Source organism: Terrapene carolina, unplaced genomic scaffold (genome assembly GCF_002925995.2).
Source record: "Terrapene carolina triunguis isolate 2854851 unplaced genomic scaffold, T_m_triunguis-2.0 Scaffold69, whole genome shotgun sequence".
NCBI lineage: Eukaryota > Metazoa > Chordata > Testudines > Emydidae > Terrapene > Terrapene triunguis.
In genome coordinates this window covers 15,990,370-16,013,114 of record NW_020664420.1, presented here as the reverse complement: position 1 = coordinate 16,013,114, position 22,745 = coordinate 15,990,370, and the positions used below count along the sequence as shown (strand labels likewise).

General features: G+C 40.9%; 1 protein-coding gene across 3 annotated transcripts in view; it reads left to right on the top strand.

Annotated features, from left to right (window-relative positions):
- GOLPH3 (golgi phosphoprotein 3) overlaps window positions 1-22,745 on the top strand; it is a 48,958-nt gene that overhangs the window by 886 nt on the left and 25,327 nt on the right. The window contains exon 1 of one of the 3 annotated variants that reach the window (XM_024203076.3): window positions 2,001-2,117. The exons of the other annotated variants lie outside the window; for them this stretch is intronic. Within the exon in view, the coding sequence (XP_024058844.1) occupies window positions 2,091-2,117 (27 nt within the window). The 5' untranslated portion in view covers window positions 2,001-2,090. Of the gene's footprint in view, window positions 1-2,000; window positions 2,118-22,745 lie in introns of those variants that run through there. 3 annotated transcript variants of the gene reach the window in all.

Genomic DNA, 22,745 nt, shown 5'->3' with positions numbered 1-22,745 from the left:
CTGGGATCTGGGGCAGTAGCTCAGGGCCTGGTGGTGGTTTTGGTGGTGGTGTTGGGCTGGGGTGCCTTTGGAGGATAGCTTTGGTGCAGTGAATTTGAGAGAAGTAATGATTCTGGAGAGGAGGAGGTTTGGGTGCATGTAGAGGCTTTTTAGGCAGGATGGTGACTCTGGGTTTGGGGATAAAGGCAGGGACCTTGAAGGTGGGGGTCAGGAACTCCAGAGACTATTGGGGGTGGAATTGGGGTACCAGGCCAGAGCTGTAATATTTTACCCACTCTCCCACAGCTCATTTGGGGCTGTGGTATATGGGAGACTGGCTCAGTTCCATGTATTTGGTTGCACACAATAATACTGAGCTTTGGGGGTTGCTAAATTAATTGGATTGCCAAATTGGAGGTGCAGATGTCAGAGTGTGTAAAATATTTTGCTTTTAAAAAAAATTCTTTGCAATAAGCAGTTCTAGTCTAGTGTATTTTATTTGTACCTCTTTAAAATGCTGGGAGATAAGTTTGTTTCTGACAAAAATGGGTTTCAGACACTAGAAGTGGGTTAAATTTATTAATCGTGGTGGTAAACAATTTCATTTTTTTTCTTGAATTTATCCTTTGAAATTTATTTTATTTTTAGTTGTCTTTGTGACATGATTATAGAAGGATCTCTACCAACATCTTTTTTTTTGGGTGTGGGGGGGGGAAGAGGGTTTAGTAGGGATAAAGAAAACAAATCCTGTAGGAACAATCCAACAAAAGAGGACTGATTAGTTTGGTATGTGTTATATACTAATCTGGTCTTCCATTCAGTTTTGATGTCGCCTGTAAACTTTGAGATCTGCTCTGCTTTTCAAGCCAACTAGCAAATGCAGGCAGTGGGGGGAAGAAGGTACCTTCAAATTGTATGTGTTCATTAGTAAGGTCTGATGTGAGATGGGACTGCTAGCATTGTGTTTTGGATGACTTCTATTGCATGATACCTAAAATTAATTAGCCAACTAATAATGGCTAGGTTGCGAAGCAGCTGGTATAACTGACACTTTTTAAAAAAAAACGTGTATATTAAAATTGTGTATATTTTATTACATCCCTATTTCCTATCTCTTGTGTGATACTTGTTATCTTAGGCCAGTGGTTCTTAACCTGGGGTGCACGCACCCCCTGGGGGTGCGAGATGCCCTTTCTGGTGGTGCAAGACATGCCAGATTTTTTTTTAGAAGGTAAATCATTGAAAACACAAATTAAGCACAGGTACGTAAGTACAACTACTTTGTTTCATCAAACATATGTATTTATTAACATTATACATTTTTTAACGATTACTGTAATATACAAACAAAAATATATCTAGGTTTAAAGAACTGACCTATTTCAATGATTTTTGATAAGGGGTGCGAAAACATATTTGGATTTTTGATAAGGGGTGCGAGAACATATTTTGAGAACCAAACGGGTGCAGGCTGCAGTAAAGGTTAAGAACCACTGTCTTAGGCCATATTCTTGTATTTGGATCTGCTTGGGTGGACCTTTGCATTTGTGTTGAGTCCCAGTAAAGTCATGAGGCCTCCACACTGACACATGGATCCATCCATGTGAATCTGATGGCAAGTATCAGGGCCTTATGCCCTGGTCTTATGTATATTTACACATGTTCTTAACTTTACACGCAAGAGTAGTCCCACTGAAGTAAGGTTAAGCATGTGCTTAAAGTCTTTGCAGGATCAGGGCCTTAGACTGTAAGCTGTGTGTGTGTGTGTGTGAAAGAATAGCACTTAACACATTCTGGGTGCTTCCAGAATTCAAATTATTGATAATTGATATTGGGCCTCAAAATTCGCTTTGTACAGGTTATGTATCAAATTGTTATAGTTAGATGATTTGTTCTGTCTCTTTAATAACTGCACATGCCGCAAGAGAATCTAAGGGTTCTTTCTACAGTAAGGAATCTTCTGTAGATTATACTTGTATTTAATGTTTCTCCAGCGACACAGATATTCATGGTACTTTACAGACAAAAGAAATGTACCTGTCCCAGAGAGCTTACGGTTGAGAGAAAATATAAAGAGACATGAGGTCATCCACTGGGGTTAGGTAGAGGACATGTGGACAAGGGCTGCAGTTATTGAGGTTTGTGATAAATGTATCATGGGGTTATATGCTTTGTGTATGTCTGTCCTGTCTACTTAGCTCTTCTGTAGAGCTTTCTGTCTTCAACTTAAAATCTGTCAATTTAAAATCACGTATCTTTGAAAATATTTTATCTTCCATTGCTACAAGTAATACTTAACATTAGTAAACAAAAAATAGTTTTCTCACTTTTTTCCAGCTAGTCTACTTTGTGTATTTGACAGCACTTTGTGTATAGTCAGTTTAACTGTTTCTTATTGTATGGTTTGTTTCCCCTGTTGTTTGTGTGGGTCTTTCTCAGAGCAACAGTATAGAGAGAAACATTTTTAAAACTAGTAAAGTGTGACTGTGAAACCACAAAAAGTGGCAGGGAGACTTAGGAGCAGGCGTAGTATCCAAAAGTACTTTAAACTCACTTTTAAAATTGACTAAATTTCAAGCTGACAAAGTCTTATCCACTTATTAGGGTGGAATATAATCACCTTCAAACAAAATGATTCAGTGTTGTGTTCTAGTTATAGAAAACTTCAGTATAGTTTTATTGAACTAAGATCTCATGTTCTCCTAAAACTTGAGGTACCTGGCAGGAAAGATTCATTGGGAATTTAATATTCATATCTTAGCTAAATAATAGCTCTACCTTTTTTTTCTTGGAAAACTTGAGGGAGTGGTGGAAAGAGTCTAGACAGATATGTATTAATATTCTGTCAATATCATTTAATATAATCTAACATCACCTAAACTGTATACAGAAGGAGCCCTGTTGAAATGGATGCAATTTGTAATTTAAGTATGTGGTGAGACTTTCCTTTTAAAAAACTTTTTGGAAAAGGTTCAAACAGCAATGTAGCTCTAGGAATTTTATACAGCTAAATATGTTCAATGTATTGTAGGTTTTTATGCGGATCCTATCAAAAGAGATGAACTATTTTAATTAAATCATAGCAAAACTCTCAGAGTATGCCTGCTGAGCGTAATCACTCTGTACTTGGTTCATCCTTGGTATGGAGAAATTTACTTCGCTAAAAACAAAAAAATACTTTATCTTACTACTGTATTTGCATTTTCTGTGTGCAATATACACGTGTTCAGAACACAAAGTTTATTGGCCTTTGATCCTTACCTATGATATTGTTTGTACATTTTGTGTTCATATTATTTTTTTCCTGTTGATTATTCCTCTTTATTTTTTCCCCCACATACACATAACCGTTTCTGTATTTTAATAGTAAGGTAATATACAAAAGAAATAATTTAGTGTAAAAAAAAAAAAAAGTTTCACGTTAAACATTCTGATGCATACTGTATTATAAATAATATAGATACTGAGGACCCTGATGTAAATACATCTTGAGCCTATAGGCAAAATACTGACTTACAAAGGTTTAAATTTGTTAACTTCCTGCGTGCAAGCAATTTTCTATAGAAGTGTAGTCTTTGAGTGACACACTTAAGTGTGACGTTTTAGATAAAAATCCAACTATTCCAATTTTTTGTTACATGGTATAATAGTACACAAAAAGCACTATGGATTTTGGAGAGACAGACGGGTGATGTGCCTTTTGTATAGAAGATAAAAGAATTGGCAAAACGATGACCAAAGTAGTTACGTATGTTTATGATCTTTTTTGCGTGTTTGTGGGTCTGTAGCATACACAGAATGTTCAGGATCATATTTTTAAATTACTACAATAATGCTACATTACTGCTGAGTTGTTTTCCATTATTGGTACATTCCAGGAACGGTGTGTGTTCAGTAAACACAATCTCTTTAAAGTGTATATTATGAAACAGTGACGTATCTAAAGATATCTGGAGTTGTTGGGTAGCTTGAACAGTCTCGGAGGCTGAAATGTTCTAAAGCTCAATTAGATATTTCAATTAATAGCAGCTTGACATGGTACTGGGACAATGGAGACTAATGTTAATTGGCAGATGTGGTGTCCTTGGGGGAATAGCTTAACATATTGGAACCAAGTGCATAACTAGGATTCTTCAGGGATCATCACATCTTCAGGAAGTTCTGCAATTCCTCTGGAAACCCTTCAGAAGTTAAGCACTAAAAAGGAAGTCCAGTTCATCCAAACCTTTTAAAGCTGTTGACTAAAGGAGAAACATATTCCAGAGTGCTTCAGTTTGATGGTCCATTTTTACTGTTTTACATTTTTACTGTTTTTTTGCTTGGCAAGTGCTTAACGAATGATTTGTGTCTAATTTTATAAGTCCAAGGTTTTCTTTGCTGTGATTGAAAGCAATGATAAATTTTTAATTAACAGAATTATTGTTTTAAAAGTAGCTGTGCATTGAGCATGAATGTACAAACTGATAAATGGTGGTGGACCAACATAACTGTAACAACCTTAGGAATATTGCACAACTCTTGACCGTCCAATTTCTTACTCATGTCTTATTAATTCTTGTTCTCTGGCTTTTCTTTCAATTTTTGGGTCTAATCTTTAAATACAGGGTCTATTGGAATTCACTTAGAGAGTTTTTGGCATTCTAATACAGTACAAACTTCTGTGACACAAGGGTACTTATTGTTTTGAAGTAGGAGGATGACGAATGGCCTATTGTTTTACTGTATTATGTTATAAGATGGTACTTATAAAAGGAACAGTGAAAGAGGGTTACTCTTTGATGGACTTACTGAAGTGCTTAAGGAAGATGGAGCAATAAATATTGGGAGGATAGGAAAGTTTATTTGTTTAAAAAGTGTAATTTAAAAGAGCAGTACAGACCAGTTTGTGCTTAACAGTTCTTGTTCATCTTTTATACAGTCTCCAGCTCTGGGGTCAGTCCCCTTGAAAACTACAAGGTTGGGAGTTGGCTACTTTCTGTAACAGCTACTTGTGTTTTTTGAGTCCTCTTTGTAAGAAATGAAAACCTTTTCAATCATAGCAGTATATACAGCTGCTCTCACACTCTTTACAGATGTGTCACAACTAATCTACTTGGAGAAGCATGATGAATCATGAAACAAGCCTCAGTGGGTCCTCTGTTTTATTTCCATAGTGTAGATAATTGATACGCTAAATACAGATCAAATATTTTAACTGATTCTGTACTGAAATAAAACTCGTATAAATTGTATAGTATGCTGAGGACTTGCTATTATCTATTGCAATTAAGACCAATATAATAATTTTGCTGTAGGCTATAACTGTGAAATTTTCTTGGCGCGCGCACACACAGAGAAGTTTAATCAGGAATTTGTGTAGCTTGGGCAGCAGTAGATATTTTTAGTTTTCTTGACTCTTTGTGAGCTGGAGACTGGACTGTTAACTTATGGAAGAAAAGTAACGTTACGTCATTTTACCAGGTACTGAAATATCTCACAGATCGTTACAGATGCTGGCTGGGAAAACTTCTGTAGAGGAGAGCATGCTTTTGAAAACTTCAAAACTGAAAATTGTCCTACAGAAAGTAGAACATAGCTTTTGCATTTATTTTAACTTTCTTACCCAAATTTTAGCTGTGTAGGGCTTCAGCCTGTAAGTGGTTTTCACAGTGCTGACACCCGCAGACTAGCTGAGATGCATCTGCTCTCTAGTAATTCACCTACATAGGACAGAGGTCTACAAAGGGAAACTTGATCACAGTCTGGTACTAAAATTCTACATTCATTTTGACTCTTGACAGTTAGTCATTCAACATTATGTCTTTTAACTAGGCATTTAATGACTAACCTCACAAGCTCATTTTTTTTACAATTCCATACAAAAATCTTTAAAAAAATGTTAAAATAGCACAGTTAAGTGTTCGAAAACAAAAACTGGCAGTGTTGCATGTGCACCCTTTATTGTGTACTATATGTACAGCTGTTCTGTTCCTTGAAATTGCAGAAAGCATGATCCTGGATGTAGGTATCTTTCACCCATATTAATAGGCCTAGTCCTTGGGGAAATAGTTATTGGGTATACTTTTTCAACCTTAATTCATTTTTCCTTCTCCTGTGCCTCTTGTGCATATTGATTAATAAATGCTTTTATTTTATTAATATGTAATATATCTTGGATAATTTATCAGTTTTTCCCTACAAACATATATTCACATATGTAGCATCTAGAATCTTTTTCATTACTTAAGCTGGACAATTAACATTATAAAATGAGTATCTGGCGATCTGTTTCTCCCCCAGCCCCCCAGGTGTTAAACATCTGCTGCTTCCATGGACTTCAGTGGCATTTGTGGGTACTCACCACTTTTGCAAATCAGACTGGTAGGCTTTTTGCATGATTCTTCTCTCTATTGGGTATTTCTTTTAGTACCTTTGTCATTGGCCATGTACTATACATTTGCTTTTCAACCAATGTCACAACCTCCTTAGATGCAATTCAGGAGCTAAGATAGTTAGCTGTGTAGACAACTTAGCTGTGAACTGAGGTGGCCTTTTTATACCAGCCAGTGTTCACTATTCTATGTTACGCACTTAGTGCTGGGGTGGGTAAGAATGATTTTACTGATTTTCAACATGAGTTCAGTGGACTCAGTTGTACTCTGTCCCCTCCATATCCCACCATCTTAACTCTGGATATTTCTACTCTTGTCAAAGGCATCTGAAGGCAGACTGGATCTCTTTGACTTGGCAGAGTTATGAGGCTGCCCCTTTAAGCCTCTCCCAGATTTCTTTGTCTTCAAAGCAGCACAAACCGTAGGCTACAGACCTCTGGTGACAGAGCTGTCACAAAGGATCTGCAGCTGCAAAAGAGTCCAGAGTCTGGAGAAGATCGTATCACCTCAGTTCCCAGTTAGTGTGTGCATGGTGACAGCACCAAGATGTCTGAGTGGATTCCAGCGAAGCATTGTCTCTCTGGAGAAACCAGTAAACGATGTCATCTATATGCCTTTCCTTCTCCACCTGTGCGCCACCCCCCCCCCCAACTTGGGGACTATTCTATCCTTCCCCCTGGGGAAACCCTGCTCGTAGGGATGTAAAAGGTTAAATGGTTAACCGTTAACCGGACCTTAACTAGTAACCCCCGCTGCTGGTGTGCAAGGCTGGTTGGAGCAACCCCACCCCGGCTGTGCTGGGCCAGCGGGTACCCCAGCCCCTGCCACACCGGGCTGGGCCAGCAGGCACCCCAGCCCCTGCCAGGCCACCGGGGACCCCGGTTGTGCTGGCCGCCCTGGGTCAAGTGGGCTGGAGTGGCCACGCCGGGCGGCGGGACCCCAGCCCCTGCCACCCCGTTGCCAGAGCTACATCAGTTAACTGATATAATTTTAACATTTTTAACTGATATTTACATCCCTATGTGCTTCTCCTATCCCTGTCTGGTGGCTTCAGGCCTGATTCTCAGGCAAATGGATGCTTGAAGGATCCAATTCTGTAGTCCTCAAATGTTCTCAGAGAAATAGAACTAAAACGACACATACTGTGTGTGTCTTACTCCTTCTCTCCAAAACTCACTAGAGAATTCAGGACTTGAAGAGATGATAACCCTGTGCTCTGGTTTTGACTTTGACTTGAACCTTCACAAGCCAGAAAAAGGTCAAAGAAAAAACGGACTTTTTTGTAATAAGAAACACAAATCAAAGACATTCAAAAGCAAGAAAAAGCCAAACAAATTGTTTTGATCTAGTTCAGGGGTCAGCAACCTATGGCACGCGTGCCAAAGACGGCACGCGAGCCGATTTTTAATGGCACGCTGCTGCCTGCCAGGGTCCCGCTCAGCCCGCTGCCGAACTCTGGCAGGCAGCAGCGTGCCATTAAAAATCCTGCCCGACCCAGCCCACTCTTCTCCGCCTACCGCTCTCTCTGGCAGGGGCAGGGGGCAGAAGCAAGTTTGCTCCTGCTGGCTGCTGCTGTACAGCAGGCTCCGCCGGCAGTCAAGATTCCCCCTCCCCCGCCTCTTCCCCCAGCGTGCTGTGTGGAGCCCCGCCTCCTCTCCCTCCCTGCTGCCGATGGCTCTTGCAAGGGAGGGGAGAAGAGTAGCCCCAGCGCCCTCGCTGCTCAGACCGGTAAGGAGGCGGGGAAGGGAAGCAGGAGCGGGGCCTTGGGGAAGGGGGGTAGGAGCGGGGCATATCCCTCCAGCCCCCAGCCCCCAGCCGTGAGCCGCTCAGAGCAGGGGGCTGGGAGCACCCCCCTGATCCCAGCCCACTCCCCCCCAGCAGTCTGCCCTGACCCCTGCACCCCCTTGTACCACAGCTCCCTGCATCCCCCCCACGACCCCATCCCTGACTCCTGCTCCCTCCACACATACCCAGCCCCCCCACACCCCATGCCCTGACTCCTGCTCCCTCCACACATACCCAGCCCCCCCACACCCCATGCCCTGACTCTTGCACCCCCCACATCCCCACCCCCCACCCTGAGCACCAGGTTGGCAGCGGGCTGAGCGGGGCCGGCGGCTGGGACCCCAGCTGGCAAGGGGCCGGCAGCCAGAACCCCAGACTGGCAGCGGGCTGAGCGGGGCTGGCAGCCGGGACCCTGGCTGGCAGGAGCCAGCGGACAGAACCCCAGACCAGCAGCAGGCTGAGCTGCTCGGCCCGCTGCTGGTCTGGGGTGCCGGCCCTGCTCAGCCCACCGCCGGTCTGGGGTCCCGGCCCCCGGCCCCGCTCAGCCCGCTGCTGGTCTGGGGTTTTGGCTGCCGACCCGGGGTTCTGGCTGCCGATCCCTTGCCAGCTGGGGTCCCAGATGCCGGCCCTGCTCAGCCCACTGCCAACCTGGGGTTCTGGCTGCCGGCTCCTTGCCATCCGGGGTTCCAGCCGCAGGCCCCGCTCAGCCCGCTGCCGGCCTAGGTGAACGGAACCCCAGGCTGGCAGCAGGCTGAGCAGGTCGGCGGCTTAACATCAGCATTTTAATTTAATTTTAAATGAAGCTTCTTAAACATTTTGAAAACCTTGTTTACTTTACATACAACAGTAGTTTAGTTATATTATATATAGACTTATAGAGAGAGACCTTCTAAAAAACGTTAAAATGTAGTACCGTCACGCAAAACCTTAAATTAAAGTGAATAAATGAAGACTCGGCACACCATTTCTGAAAGGTTGCCAACCCCTGATCTAGTTCAACTAGAAGAAGTGGAATTTTCCCAGTGGGATCGGGGAAGATGAGACTCACTTTTACCCCTCCTCACCTCTTGTTAAAGAAGTTGATCGTTACCCTGGGGATCCAGACTGAACAAGTGGGAGCTGACAAAGAGAGACAACCACCCAAAACTAAATGCTTTCCCCTTAAGTCTGAGTAGTGCATCTTCCTCCATGTAGCATTTGAAGATGTGATGAATTTGAGGCCCAGGACTCCCACAGATTGTACTTGCTGCCAAAGCACAAGGGGTATGTAAGGTAGCAGCCATTTCCTGAGTCCAAGACAGCCATTCAATTGGTAGGCAAGTTTTTACCTACAGAACCCACGAATATGAAGATAGTCTATTGTAAGGTGCAGTTACAATGCAACTTTAAATGTCCTTTTACGCCAACAATGCCATCATGGTTCCAGTTGAGCATTCCCTTCTGGTAACTCATCAGATTGCTGTGAGGGCATACAGCTGCTGAATCCCATGTGTTTTAAGCCTCCAGAGTCTGAACAGAGTCTGTCTTGGGGTCTCCTCTGAGTCGCACCCATGTATGCGGTCCAACTGTTTAGACCCTAGAATTGGTGTTGACGCCTTAAATTCCCACTGTAGCCTAAACACATTCTCTCTCAGAACTCCAGCCATATGGTGATCTGGTCCCACAGTTTATTTCAAGGGATATGTGGTAGGTGTAATACATAAAATGCAGAGACACTTTGCACAATTTTCTAAAACCATTGTGCTTAATTGCATGAGAAATACACAGATCTATACAAAAATAATAAACCCGACATACTTTTCCCTGCCTCAGTTTCCTGACCATTCCTTAGCATTCTTAGGGCTGGGGTCAGGATCCTTTGAGTCTGTCTAGGGTCCTCCAACTGCAATGCATGGCTTGTGTTCTGAAACATGGAGTCTTCTCCATTCAGCTCACCTTTTCTGACCTTGGCCATTTTCTTCCTGCCTCTTGCCCAAAACTTCCAATGTGGTGCTCTCCATCCTCCCCTCTCCAAGTCCTTTTATAACCACTTGGTCCCTCAGTCAGGTTACTGAGGTTACTGGATCAGCATTATCAGATAATCCTAGACCCTTACCAAGTGACTTTATTGCTAGGCAACCTCTCTCGGGATACACCAGTTCATCTAGGTGGGAGACAGCCTGTTTTAGGGTGATTTCAGTTCATTGGGAGAGCAGTTAAGTCAGTGACCTTCTAAGATTAGACCTTTGCCCCCAGCCTTTGGAATTCCAGTTTAATGTGGAGGTAACATGACAGCAGAGAAGATAAAGAACACAATATCCAAAATGTAGTCTGCAGTCTGAAACCGATACAAATTCTGTTTTATGCTGGGGTCCCTTCATATGTAAATTGTACAAACAGATTCACCAGATTGTCACAAATCCATTATCCTTATTAAGATCTGTCCTGGCTTGGACGGAGAAGGAGGTTGTTTGTTTCCTTAAAGAAGAAAGTAATCACTAATAGAACTTCTGAGAAGTCTGTTTTCCTTTACTTTTGCACTCCTAATGTTTTTCTTAACGGAAATATTGGCTTGTGACATGTTGGAAATAAATTTCGATTGAATCACAAAGAGAGCTTGTTAGAAGCTGGTGCCTCAGTAATTTGTTGTTTATTGTGACACTGCTTATTGTAAACAATTACTGTTTTAATCCTTCCTTCTTCCGAGAAATGGATTTTTCTGCTGTGAACATCCCACAATTAAGATAGTGGGGTTTTTGGGGAGGGGTGGAGAGATGGACAAAAACTTACTCTGACACGCAAGTTTCGTTTTTGAGCCATTCACGTCCTGCAATCTGATCCTGAGGATTATTTCTGAGAAGCTGCAGAATTAAGTTGTTTCTGCAGACCTGTCGCCTATAATTGAAGGATCTGTTACAAATGAAAATTAGTTTACTTTATAGCACAGCTAAATATTTGCAGTAATAAGAAAGTAGTACCTTCCAGCACTAGAAGCTATTGTTCTGGGAAAGATTGGAGGAGGATGTTCCTTTATCCCCTAGTAAGGACAAAAGTTCTCATCTGCCCATCTAGGAAAGAGGGGGATACATTACTTAAGAAGGTGGGAGGTTTTGGGCAAGAAAAGTTTCCTGTAGAAGTTCCTGGTTGAAATTCTTTGGCCTGTGTTGTGCAGAAGGTCTGATAAGATGATCACAGTTGTGCCTTCTGGCCTTAATCTATAAGAATAAATTTCATCTTCTGACATATGCAGCGGCCAAAATATTAAAAGAGGTTATATATGTGCAGCTAGGATCATAGAAAAAATGTATTATTGCTTTATATGAGAAACAATGTGTTGATGGTATGAAAAGCATAGGCACATGGAAGAAAGTAATTTAAGTTTGTGTGATCCCTCAACTGTAGCATTTCCTGATTTATTTTATTTTATTTATGGATGCATAACCATGTAAACTTAACGTTTTCTTCACGTATATTTTTTTGGCATGACGGTTACTAGAGTATGTGGGGTAACTAATTCAAGTATTTTTAAATTCCTCATCCTTATACTTGTCACAGACTACAGACAAAATAATTTAATCCTAATTTAATCTGGCAAACAGATTCTGGACATGGATATGTGCCTCTCCACATAGTTCCCTGTCATATGAAGTTCTGAGATTCGTTTCTCTCACCTAGCTATTTGACATCTATATGAGACTCGGAGATTATAAAATGCCATGGACTACAGCAACATTTGAATATGGATTTCAGTGATAGTGAATATACATTATTTGTATTACTGTAGCACCTAGGAGCCTTAGTCATGGGCCAGGACCACTTTATGCTAGGTGCTATACAAACAGAACAAAAGATGGTCTCCTTCCCCCAATTAATTTATAATCTTAATAGAAGATACACAAAAAACCCGAAACAGAATACATGGATACAAACAGACTGGGAAGCACAAGGAAGCAGTGAGACAATACTGGACAGCATGATAAGCAGTGGTCTCAGCACATCAGCAGCCATTGTCAAGTTTTTTGTAGGCATTACAGCATAAGAGAATTTTGAGGAGGGTTTTGAAGGTGAATAATGAGGTAGATTTGGAAATCTGTATGGGGAGCTCCCCTCAAGAGTGAGGGTCAGCATGAGAGAAAACACAAAGGAGACTATTTGAAAATGTAATAAGTGGATGATGGAGGCTGACATTATGGGCCAACTGGAGGCGAAAGTTGACATCTTGACAGCAAATGAGAGATGATGGGTAGAGTGGGGATAGCTCAGTAAGGTCATTTCTGAACATGAAGACAAGCAGTTTGTTTGATGTGACAGATAGTGGGCAGCCAGTAGAAGAATCCAAAGAGTCTGTTGCTTTGACCACATCACCCGTCTAAGAAAATGATCTTTGGGAGATCTTAGGGAGAGGTCTGAGTCAAAATTGAAGCCCAGGTTATAGGCCTGAGTGACAGGCAGCATAGTGATGTCCACTGTGATCAAGAAAGGATGTAGCATGAAGGATTTGAGGGGAAGATTAGGAGCTCTGTTTTAGCCATTTTTAGCTTGATTTGATGGCTAGACCTCCACAAGATGTCAGAGAGAGGGGCTGAGATTTTAGTTTAGACAGAAGGAGGCAGAGAGGTAGATCTGAGAGTCATCATGGAGGGAGGTTACTAGTGGAGTTCCTCAGGGATCGGTCTTGGGACCAATCTTATTTAACATTTTTATTAATGACCTTAGCACAAGAAGAGGGAGTGTGCTAATAAAATTTGCTGATTATGCTAAATTGAAAAGTATAGCCAATACGGAGGAAGACTGGAATATCATACAAGAAGATCTGGACGACCTTGAAAACTGGAGTAATAGAAATGGGATGAAATTGAATAGTGCAAGATCGTACACTTAGGAACTAGCAACAAGAATTTTTGCTATAAGCTGGGAATTTATCAGTTGGAAGAGACAGGAGAAAGATCTGGGTGTATTGGTTGATCACAGCATGACGACTATGAGCTGTCAATGTGATGCAGGTGTGAAAAATGCTAATGCAGTGCTAGGATGTATCAGGCGAGGTATTTCCAGTAGAGAGATGGAAGTGTTATTGCCTTGTATAATGGTACTTGTGAAACTTCATCTGGAATAGTGTGTACAATTCTGGCCTTCCATGTTTAGGAAAGATAAATTCAAACTGGAACAGGTGCAGGGAAGGGCTACTAGAATGATAATAGTAATGGAAAACCTACCTTATGAGAGGAGACTCAAAGAGCTTGGCTTATTTAGCTTAACCAAAAGAAGGCTGAGGGGAAATATTATTGCTCTCTATACATACATCAGAAGGATAAATATCAGGGAGAGGAGTTATTAAGTTAAGCACCAATGTGAACAAGCCATCAACAAGTTTAGGCTTGAATTTAGACACAGGTTTCAAACCATTACAGGAGTAAAGTTCTAGAATAGCCTTCCAAGGGGAGCAGTAGAGGCAAAAAACATAACTGGCTTCAAGACTGAGCTTGATAAGTTCATGAAGAGGATGGTATGAAGAGACTCCCTACAATGGCATGTAACTGATCTGTGACTGCTAGCAGCAAATATCTCCAACGACTGGTGATGGGACACTAGATGGGGAGGGCTCTGAGAATTCTTTCCCAGGTGTCTGGCTGGTCGGTCTTGCCCACATGCTCAAGATCTAACAGATCCCCATATTTGGGGTCAGGAAGGAATTCTCCTCCTTCTCCTCCCCTCCCCTGGTTACATTGGCAGAGACCTTAGGGGTTTTTGTGTGTGTCTTCCTCTGCAGCCCTGGGGCATGGGTCACTTGCAGGTTTAAACTAGTGTAAATGGTGGATTTTCTGTAACTTCAAGTCTTTAAATCATGATTTGAGGACTTCAGTAACTCAGCCAAAGATCTATTACAGGAGTGGGTGGGTGAGGTTCTGTGGCCTGCAATGTGCAGGAGGTCAGACTAGATGATCATGATGGTCCCTTCTGACCTTAAAGTGGAAATGGCAGAGGTGCTTAATGATTTCTTTGTGACGGTTTTCACCAAGAAGGTTGGTGGCGATTGGACGTCTAGCATAGTGAATACCAGTGAAAATGAGGTAGGATCAGAGTCTAAAATAGGGAAAGAACAAGTCAAAAATTACTTAGATAAGTTAGATGTTTTCAAATCACCAGGGCCTGATGAAATGCATCCTAGAATACTCAAGGAGCTGACTGAGGAGATATCTGAGCCATTAGCAATTACACCTGTACCCCGATATAACACTGTCTTCGGGAGCCAAAAAATCTTACTGCGTTATAGGTGAAACAGTGTTATATCGAACTTGCTTTGATCCGCTGGAGTGCGCAGCCCCGTCCCCCCGGAGCGCTGCTTTACCGCGTTATATCCAAATTCATGTTATATCGGTGTAGAGGTGTATCTTTGAAAAGTCATGGAAGACAGGAGACATTCCAGAAGACTGGAAAAGGGCAAATATAGTGCCCATCTATAAAAAGGGAAATAAGGACCCGGGGAATTACAGACCAGTCAGCTTAACTTCTGGATCCGGAAAGATAATGGAGCAAATCATTAAGCAATGAATTTGCAAACACCTAGAAGATAATTAGGCGATAAGTAACAGTCAGCATGGATTTGTCAAGAACAAATTGTGTCAAAGCAACCTGATAGCTTTCTTTGACAGGGTAACAAGCCTTGTGGATAGGGGGGAAGCGGTAGATGTGGTATATCTTGACTTTAGTAAGGCTTTTGATACTGTCTCGCATGACCTTCTCGTAAAAAAACTAGGGAAATACAACCTAGATGGAGCTACTATAAGGTGGGTGCATAGCTGGTTGGAAAATCATTCCCAGAGAGTAGTTATCAGTGGTTCACAGTCATGCTGGAATGGCATAACGAGTGGGGTCCCGCAGGGATCGATTCTGGGTCCTGTTCTGTTCAATATCTTCATCAATGATTTAGATAATGGCATAGAGAGTACTCTTATAAAGTTTGCGGACGATATGAAGCTGGTAGGGGTTGCAAGTGCTTTGGAGTATAGGATTAAAATTCAAAATTATCTGGACGAACTGGAGAAATGATCTGAAGTAAATAGGATGAAATTCAATAAGCACAAATGCAGAGTACTCCGCTTAGGAAGGAACAATCAGTTGCACACATACAAAATGGGAAATGACTGCCTAGGAAAGAGTACTGCGGAAAGGGATCTGGGGGTCATAGTGGATCACAAGCTAAATATGAGTCAACAGTGTAATGTTGTTGCAAAAAAAGCAAACATAATTCTGGGATGTATTAGCAGGAGTATTGTAAGCAAGACGAGAAGTAATTTTTCCGTTCTATTCCGCGCTGATTAGGCTTCAACTGGAGTATTGTGTCCAGTTCTGGGTGCAACATTTCAGGAAAGATATGGACAAATTGGAAAAAGTCCAAAGAAGAGCAACAAAAATGATTAAAGGTCTAGAAAACATGACCTATGAGGGAAGATTGAAAAAATTGTTTTTTTAGTCTGGAGAAGAGAAGAACGAGAGGGGACATAACAGTTTTCAAGTATGTAAAAGGTTGTTACAAGGAGGAGGGAGAAAACTTGTTCTTTTTAACCTCTGAGGATAGGACAAGCAATGGGCTTAAATTGCAGCAAGAGTGGTTTAGGTTGGACATTAGGAAAAACTTCCTAACTGTCAGAGTGGTTAAGCACTGGAATAAATTGCCTAGAGAAGTTGTGGAATCTCCATCATTGGGGATATTTAAGAGTAGGTTGGACAAACACCTGTCAGGGATGGTATGGACAATACTTAGTCCTGCCTTGAGTGCAGGGGACTGGACTAGATGACCTCTTGAGGTCCCTTCCAGTTATATGATTCTGTGTGTCTAATGGGTGGAAAAAGTGAGTGAGGAAAAACCAGAAATGATGGAAGAAATGGGAACACACTTTAATAAATCTACATCAATACACTGATAGACGGCAGACTATGAACATCAAAATGGTTTGAAGCCTCAGGGTAAGACTGGACTTCTTTTGCTACAGACAGCTATTTATAGCAAATAATGTATATTTTCCACCTTCAAATGACCAGAAGAACATGCTGTTTCGTGTTAGATGAGGACGTAACACATTGTAATGCTAGTTTTTGTCACCAGCAGGTTAGACTGTTGAAACTGGTTACTTGGGGATGAGCATAACCACAACATAGAAGCTGCAGCTGATGCAGCTGAGTGGCAAGTCTCCTAAGCAACAAAGGGTGACATGAAGGATTGCACATGCGATCCAAGGATTTCAAGACTCTCCATTAATTTCCAATACAAGTTTGATGTCCTGGTCCCAATCTACAGGTCTGGTTAATGGGTTGGTACTTAATTACCTCTGAGACAATTTCTGTGACCCACTGAGACAACTGCACTACACAGTGCCAATACAGTTTAAGATACTCAAGACAAGACTCTCAGAGCTGGGGCAGAATAGTCTCTCTAGCACAGTGATTCTCAAACTTTTTTACTAGTGACCCCTTTCACAAAGCAAGCCTCTGAGTGTGACCCCAACCCCATCAATTAAAAATGCTTTTTTATATATTTAACACCATTATAAATGCTGGAAGCAAAGCGGGGTTTGGGGTGAAGGCTGACAGCTCGCGACCCCCCCATGTAATAACCTCATGACCCCCTGAGGGGTCCTGACCCCCAGTTTGAGAACCCCTGCTCTATCGAGACCTCAACTATGAAACTTCTTGCCAGAGGACGCCCGACTCAGCCCAAGCCTAACTGTGTTTAGTTCAAAATGTGTTGCTCATCTTTTCTATAAAGCCTTCTCCCTCACCTCCCTCCCCCCTTCCAAAAAAAAAGAAAGAGAAAAAAGATAGGCAAAACTTCCCTGAAAAGTTGGGATGAGGAGGGACAGTGAAGAGATGGGAACAGCTTTTGGGTTTTTCCCCCCCTCTTACATAACTTTATTGTTTAGACTCGAGGTAAACACTTTCACTTTAAGTATCAAATTTTCCGAGATTCATTTGTTAGGGTGACTTAGAAAAATCAGTATTATAAAAAATGTGAAACGAAAAAGAAATACTATTTCACATCCTAAAATGTGGGGTCTTTTTCCCCTATGATTTTCTCATAGAAATGCTTTCTGGTTTCTGTTAGATTCTGCTTTTACTCATCTTCCTAGATGGAGCTATTTCTGAACATGTTGCTAGGAAAACCTTGATTTTTTTCCTTTGCATCAAACAGCAGTTCAGACAGTCCATTCCAAAACATAGACCTTTTGTGTATCAATTCATTGCGCTGCAAATGGAAGGAGCAGACCAGTTAAATGGACGCACAATACTCTCACCACATAACAGAAAAATAGCACCATCCATGGATATGTTTAGAAAAGCTTCAACGAGAAACCGTTCAAAAACAAGAACTCAAAATTCATTATGTTGCAACCTGCTATGAATAAATACTGTAACCTGAGAAAGCAAGAAGCTATTGTTGTAAAGCTATTTAGCAGAAATGAGAGCCATTTATATGGTTACCTCTAAAGCCAAACTAAATGCTGCAGATTTTAAATTACATGAGTAAAATTATGGGAAAAACCTATATTGTAAATATTATGCTTTCATTATTTTTGTGACCATTACACTAGCTGAGAAAAGCATAATTTTTGAGCATTATAGTCCCTTTCCACATGCAGTGCAGTTTTGAAAGATCGGAAAGCATTCTCATTATCTCCCTTCCCTTCAAAAGATTTCAGAACATTATTCTTGGATTGTTTAAAAAAAAATTAAAGTAAGACATTTCCATTAAAAGGATAACTAACAGATTCTCATTTCTCTAGAAATAAAGATGTATTTTGGCCTGGATAATCAGTTACATGAAGCACAGTACTGCCCCTAAAATAACTGTTAAAAATGGTTCACCACTACCCCGATATAACTCGACCCAATATAACACAAATTCGGATGTAACACGGTAAAGCAGGGCTCCGGGGGGGCAGGGCTGCACACTCCGGCGAATCAAAGCAAGTTTGATATAACGCAGTTTCACCTATAACGTGATAAGATTTTTTGGCTCCCGAGGACAGCGTTATATCGAGGTAGAGGTGTATTGTGAAGTGCAATAGTTATCATCTCTGTGTGACTTCCAGATCAATTTTTTTAAACAAGCAAGATATTTTCCCTAAGTTCCAGCTCTTGTAAATTCAGCTTGTGATCAGAATTAACCAGTTGCTCCTGTGATTTCCATATTCTGTAGCTACTTTTTAAGAATGTTTAGATATCCTGACAAATACTGCGTTGCTGACAGTGGACCTGCCAGCACCAAGGAATTTGGTTAGCCACTAGTGCAGAGGTCCCCAAAGTATGTGGCATGCCTCCCTAGGGGGGCCTGGAGGAATGTCTGGGGGAGCGGGGAGGGAGCGCCACCTAGCCCCTTTCCGCCCCCAGCTCTGCTCTGGTCCCGCCTCCAGCCATGTCCCTGGCTCCTGGCCCTGGCCCAGTCCTGGTGCAGCTCTGCTCCTGGCCCTGAGCCAGTCCCCAGCCTCGGCCCCTGGCTGCAGCCCCAGCTCCAGCCTCGGCCCTCTCAGCCCTGTTCGCATCCTCCTCCCCTGGAGGAGCCGCGGCTCCCTTCCCGGGTGGCGGGGGGAGGGCACAGACAGAAGTAAATTGAAAGTAAATTGAAGTAGTACAAGTCATTACAAAACAAAAATGGGCACATATGTTAGTTGTTTTTAATAATAAAAGTTTACCACTGGAATGATTGTAAACAAAGCAAGAGCATATTGACTGAGTGCTTATTTTTGCAATCCTTATTCATATGTTGAGAGCTTTTTAAACAGTTACTCTCTTGAAGAATAAAATAAAGTACACTTAAAAACAAATTGAAGGACATGCTTGAAAAGGCTGAAGGATTATCTTGAAACACTAATTACCAAATTAGGTGAATAAATCTTTAAAAAAGAAAAAAAAAGTCTACACCAGTTTTTCATTGCTTTCCATAAAGAGAGAACCTCTATCAGCGTTGAAGGAGGCAGTTATTACATCAAGGCTTTTAATGTAAAAGTTCTCCACTATAGGATGACATGTATTGTGGTGTTCCTAAGTGGAATACCTGCCAATGTGTTCCTTATCTCAAAAAACTAGCAAACTTATTTCAGGAAAAATGTATGGATTTGACTGTAAGTAATTTTGCAGTCAAATCATTCAAAGTGCAGTATCCCAGATAGTGTACTTTAAATTTGCAGAAAAGCAAGAAATATGATGTTGTTCTATGTCGTTGCGGCAGTTTGTCTCTTCCCTTCTTGATCTGTAATCTTGAGTTTAGTTACAGTTACAGAGAATAATACCTCTACCTAAAGTATAATAATGGTTAAAGTTTGTGTATGCTGTTATCCTGATTTTGCATCCAAACCCCCTTCTGCTGGCACCATCCCTTTACAAATATACTTTGGCCTATAAATAACCCAAACCATTTAATTCACTTTTGTGTTATAGCTGTAAAAAAATGCTGGCAAGAATAGATCAGATTTAATTTTATAAAATCATAGTGAGCTGTTAGATCAAGGTGAAATTAGTGGTAAAGAGAATGTTTAGACTATAAAACATTTACTCTTTTGGGCGCGGAGGCAGGCAGAAACCTCTATGGAAAAAGTCCTGTTTATCTAGTTAAATGTTTAATATGCCGATCGCTGTGGTATTTGAGCACAATTTTATGGAGACATGCAGTATTGTGTTTTTACTTCATTTTTTGTTTTTTTTTTGTTTTCAAAAATTCAAATTCTATTATCAAAAGAGACAGATTTAAAGGAAACACAATTTCTTGTTAAAATGATGCTGCCAGGTTCCTGTCATTGGGAGTGGGGTGATCCTTGTGTTCCCTAACCACCTCTGCCCCCCGCCCTCTGCAAAAAACCGCTAAAACAAAATAACCTCATTGCTGTAGAAATAGTGTTTGTCCTCAGCACAGTTGATTGTGAAGAAGGGATTTTCTGCTCTGAGAACAAAAGCGGTAACGGGAAATCTGTTCTCACAGGAAACACTGGCACACCTCTACCTCGATATAACGCTGTCCTCGGGAGCCAAAAATTTTTACCGCGTTATAGGTGAAGTTATATTGAACTTGCTTTGATCCACCAGAGTGCGCAGCCCCGTCCCCCCGGAGCACTGCTTTACCGTGTTATATCCGAATTCGTGTTATATCGGGTCGCGTTATATCAAGGTAGAGGTGTATTTCCAATTTCTGCTGAAGGGCTTCCTGGAGAGATAATGGACTGTGAACATGCAGCCAATGCTATAGTGCATAAGGATAGTTAATTGTCACAAGCTACAGGAATGTATTTTTATCTGATAGTACATCTACAAGTAAGAAGCTTCTTTAAACAAACTAATCTGACACTTTGTTTCCGTCCCTTGACTAATCATTTTCCCCTTAGCTAAGCGTAAATGAAATTTCTTCAATTAATTTCTATTAATCCTAACGTAAGACCCTTGATGCTAGTTAGTTTTGAAGATTTAAGTCCTTATTATTCTTAGACTATCTAAAGTGCAGGTACCAGTAGAAGTGAATTTTTCTTCAGCTTTATTTCTACAGATCCAGAAATGCTCGCTTCTTCAAATTTTACATTGCTAAGAAATGTTTTTTTTATATGAAGACCAAAATTGTCTATCTTTGTTGTGAGTTCCTGCCTAACTTTTTGCAAAACTTCAAACAAGAAATCCTCAACTTGAAAAGTTAGACACTTCTATTCATAATGGTGATTAAGTGCATTATGAAATACACCTTGCCCAGAAAGTTGGCTGTCTTGATCTTTTTAAAAATTCAGAGTATGTCAGCTGACGAACCTTTGCAGTATGCTTCAAATGGATGACAGATGATAATTTTTGATTATTGCACATAGTGCTTTGGTCTGGATCGTAACTCTGCGTATACAGTATATACTTCCAAAAGAATTCTCACTATTGCTTCAAAGGCATCAGCAAGAGACTGAAGTTGCCATTGTCTTATGGGATTTAAATAGTACAATTTGGAAATGAATTCAGACTTACTAAGATAGGGATAATCATCCCAAAATAGTAAGCCCGAGGTAGTGGGGCACAACACCTTGAGGAATATTTTGCCTGAACTTGCCATGCACATCATTTGAACAGCTGATACATATTGATGAACCATCTAAATCAGTGATACTCAGACCTCATTGGTTCAGGAGCCAAATTAGCAATCAGCATTATGCAAAAGAGGCATGGTAGTGTGAATTCATCGTTTCATTTACTATAGTACTATATATTCATATTTAAAATAGGGCTGTTGATTAATCGCAGTTAACTAATGCAATTAACTCAAAAAAATCAATCGCGATTAATCGCAGTTTTAATGGCACTGTTAAACAATAGAATGCCAATTGAAATTTATTAAATATTTTGGATATTTTTCTTCATTTTCAAATATATTGATTTCAGTTACAACACAGAATACAAAGTGTACAGTGCTCACTTTTTATTATCTTTATTACGAATATTTGCACTGTAAAAATGATAAAAGAAATAGTATTTTTCAGTTCACCTCATACAAGTGCCATAGTGCAATCTCTTTATCGTGAAAGCGCAACTTACAAATGTAGATTTTTTTTTTGTTACAAAACTGCATTCAAAAATAAAACAATGTAAAACTTTAGAGTCTACAAGTCCACTTAGACCTACTTTTTGTGCAGCTAAGAGAAACAAGTTTGTTTACATTTATGGGAGATAATTGGGAGAACAGACATTGGCATGGTACTTTTGTAGTCGGCATTGCAAGGTGCCATTGTTTACGTGCCAGGTCTGCTAAACATTCGTATGTCCCCTCATGCTTTGGCCACCATTCCAGAGGACATGCTTCCATGCTGATGACACTCGTTAAAAAATGTGTTAATTAAATTTGTGACTGAACTCACAAATTTGGAAGAGAATTGTGTGTCTCTGGCTCTGTGTTTTACCCACATTCTGCCATATATTTCATGTTATAGCAGTCTTGAATGATGACCCAGCACATGTTGTTTGTTTTAAGAACACTTTCACTGCAGATTTGACAAAACGCAAAGAAGGTACCAATGTGAGATTTCTAAAGATAGATACAGCACTCGACCCAAGCTTTAAGAATCTAAAGTGCCTTCCAAAATCTGAGAGGGATGGGGTGTGGAGCATGCTTTCAGAAGTCTTAAAAGATCAGCACTCCGATGCGGAAACTACAGAACCCGAACCACCAAAAAAGAAAATCAACCTTCTGCTGGTGACACCTGACTCAGATGATGAAAATGAACATGCGTTGGTCTGCACTGCTTTGGATCGTTATCGAGCAGAACCCATTATCAGCATGGATGTATTCCTCTGGAATGGTTGTTGAGGAATGAATCTTTAGTGCATCTGGCACATAAATATCGTGCAACACCAGCTACAACGGTGCTTTTCGAACGCTGTTCTCACTTTCAGGTGACATTGTAAACAAGAAGTGGGCAGCATTGTCTCCTGCAAATGTAAACAAACTTGTTTGTCTGAGCGATTGGCTGAACAAGAAGTAGGACTGAGTGGACTTGTAGGCTCTAAAGTTTTATATTTTTATTTTTGAATAGTTTTTTTTTTTTTTTACATAATTCGACATTCACATAGCCTCTTGACACATTGTTGCCTATAGGATGGTTGTCTAATTTTCCCTCA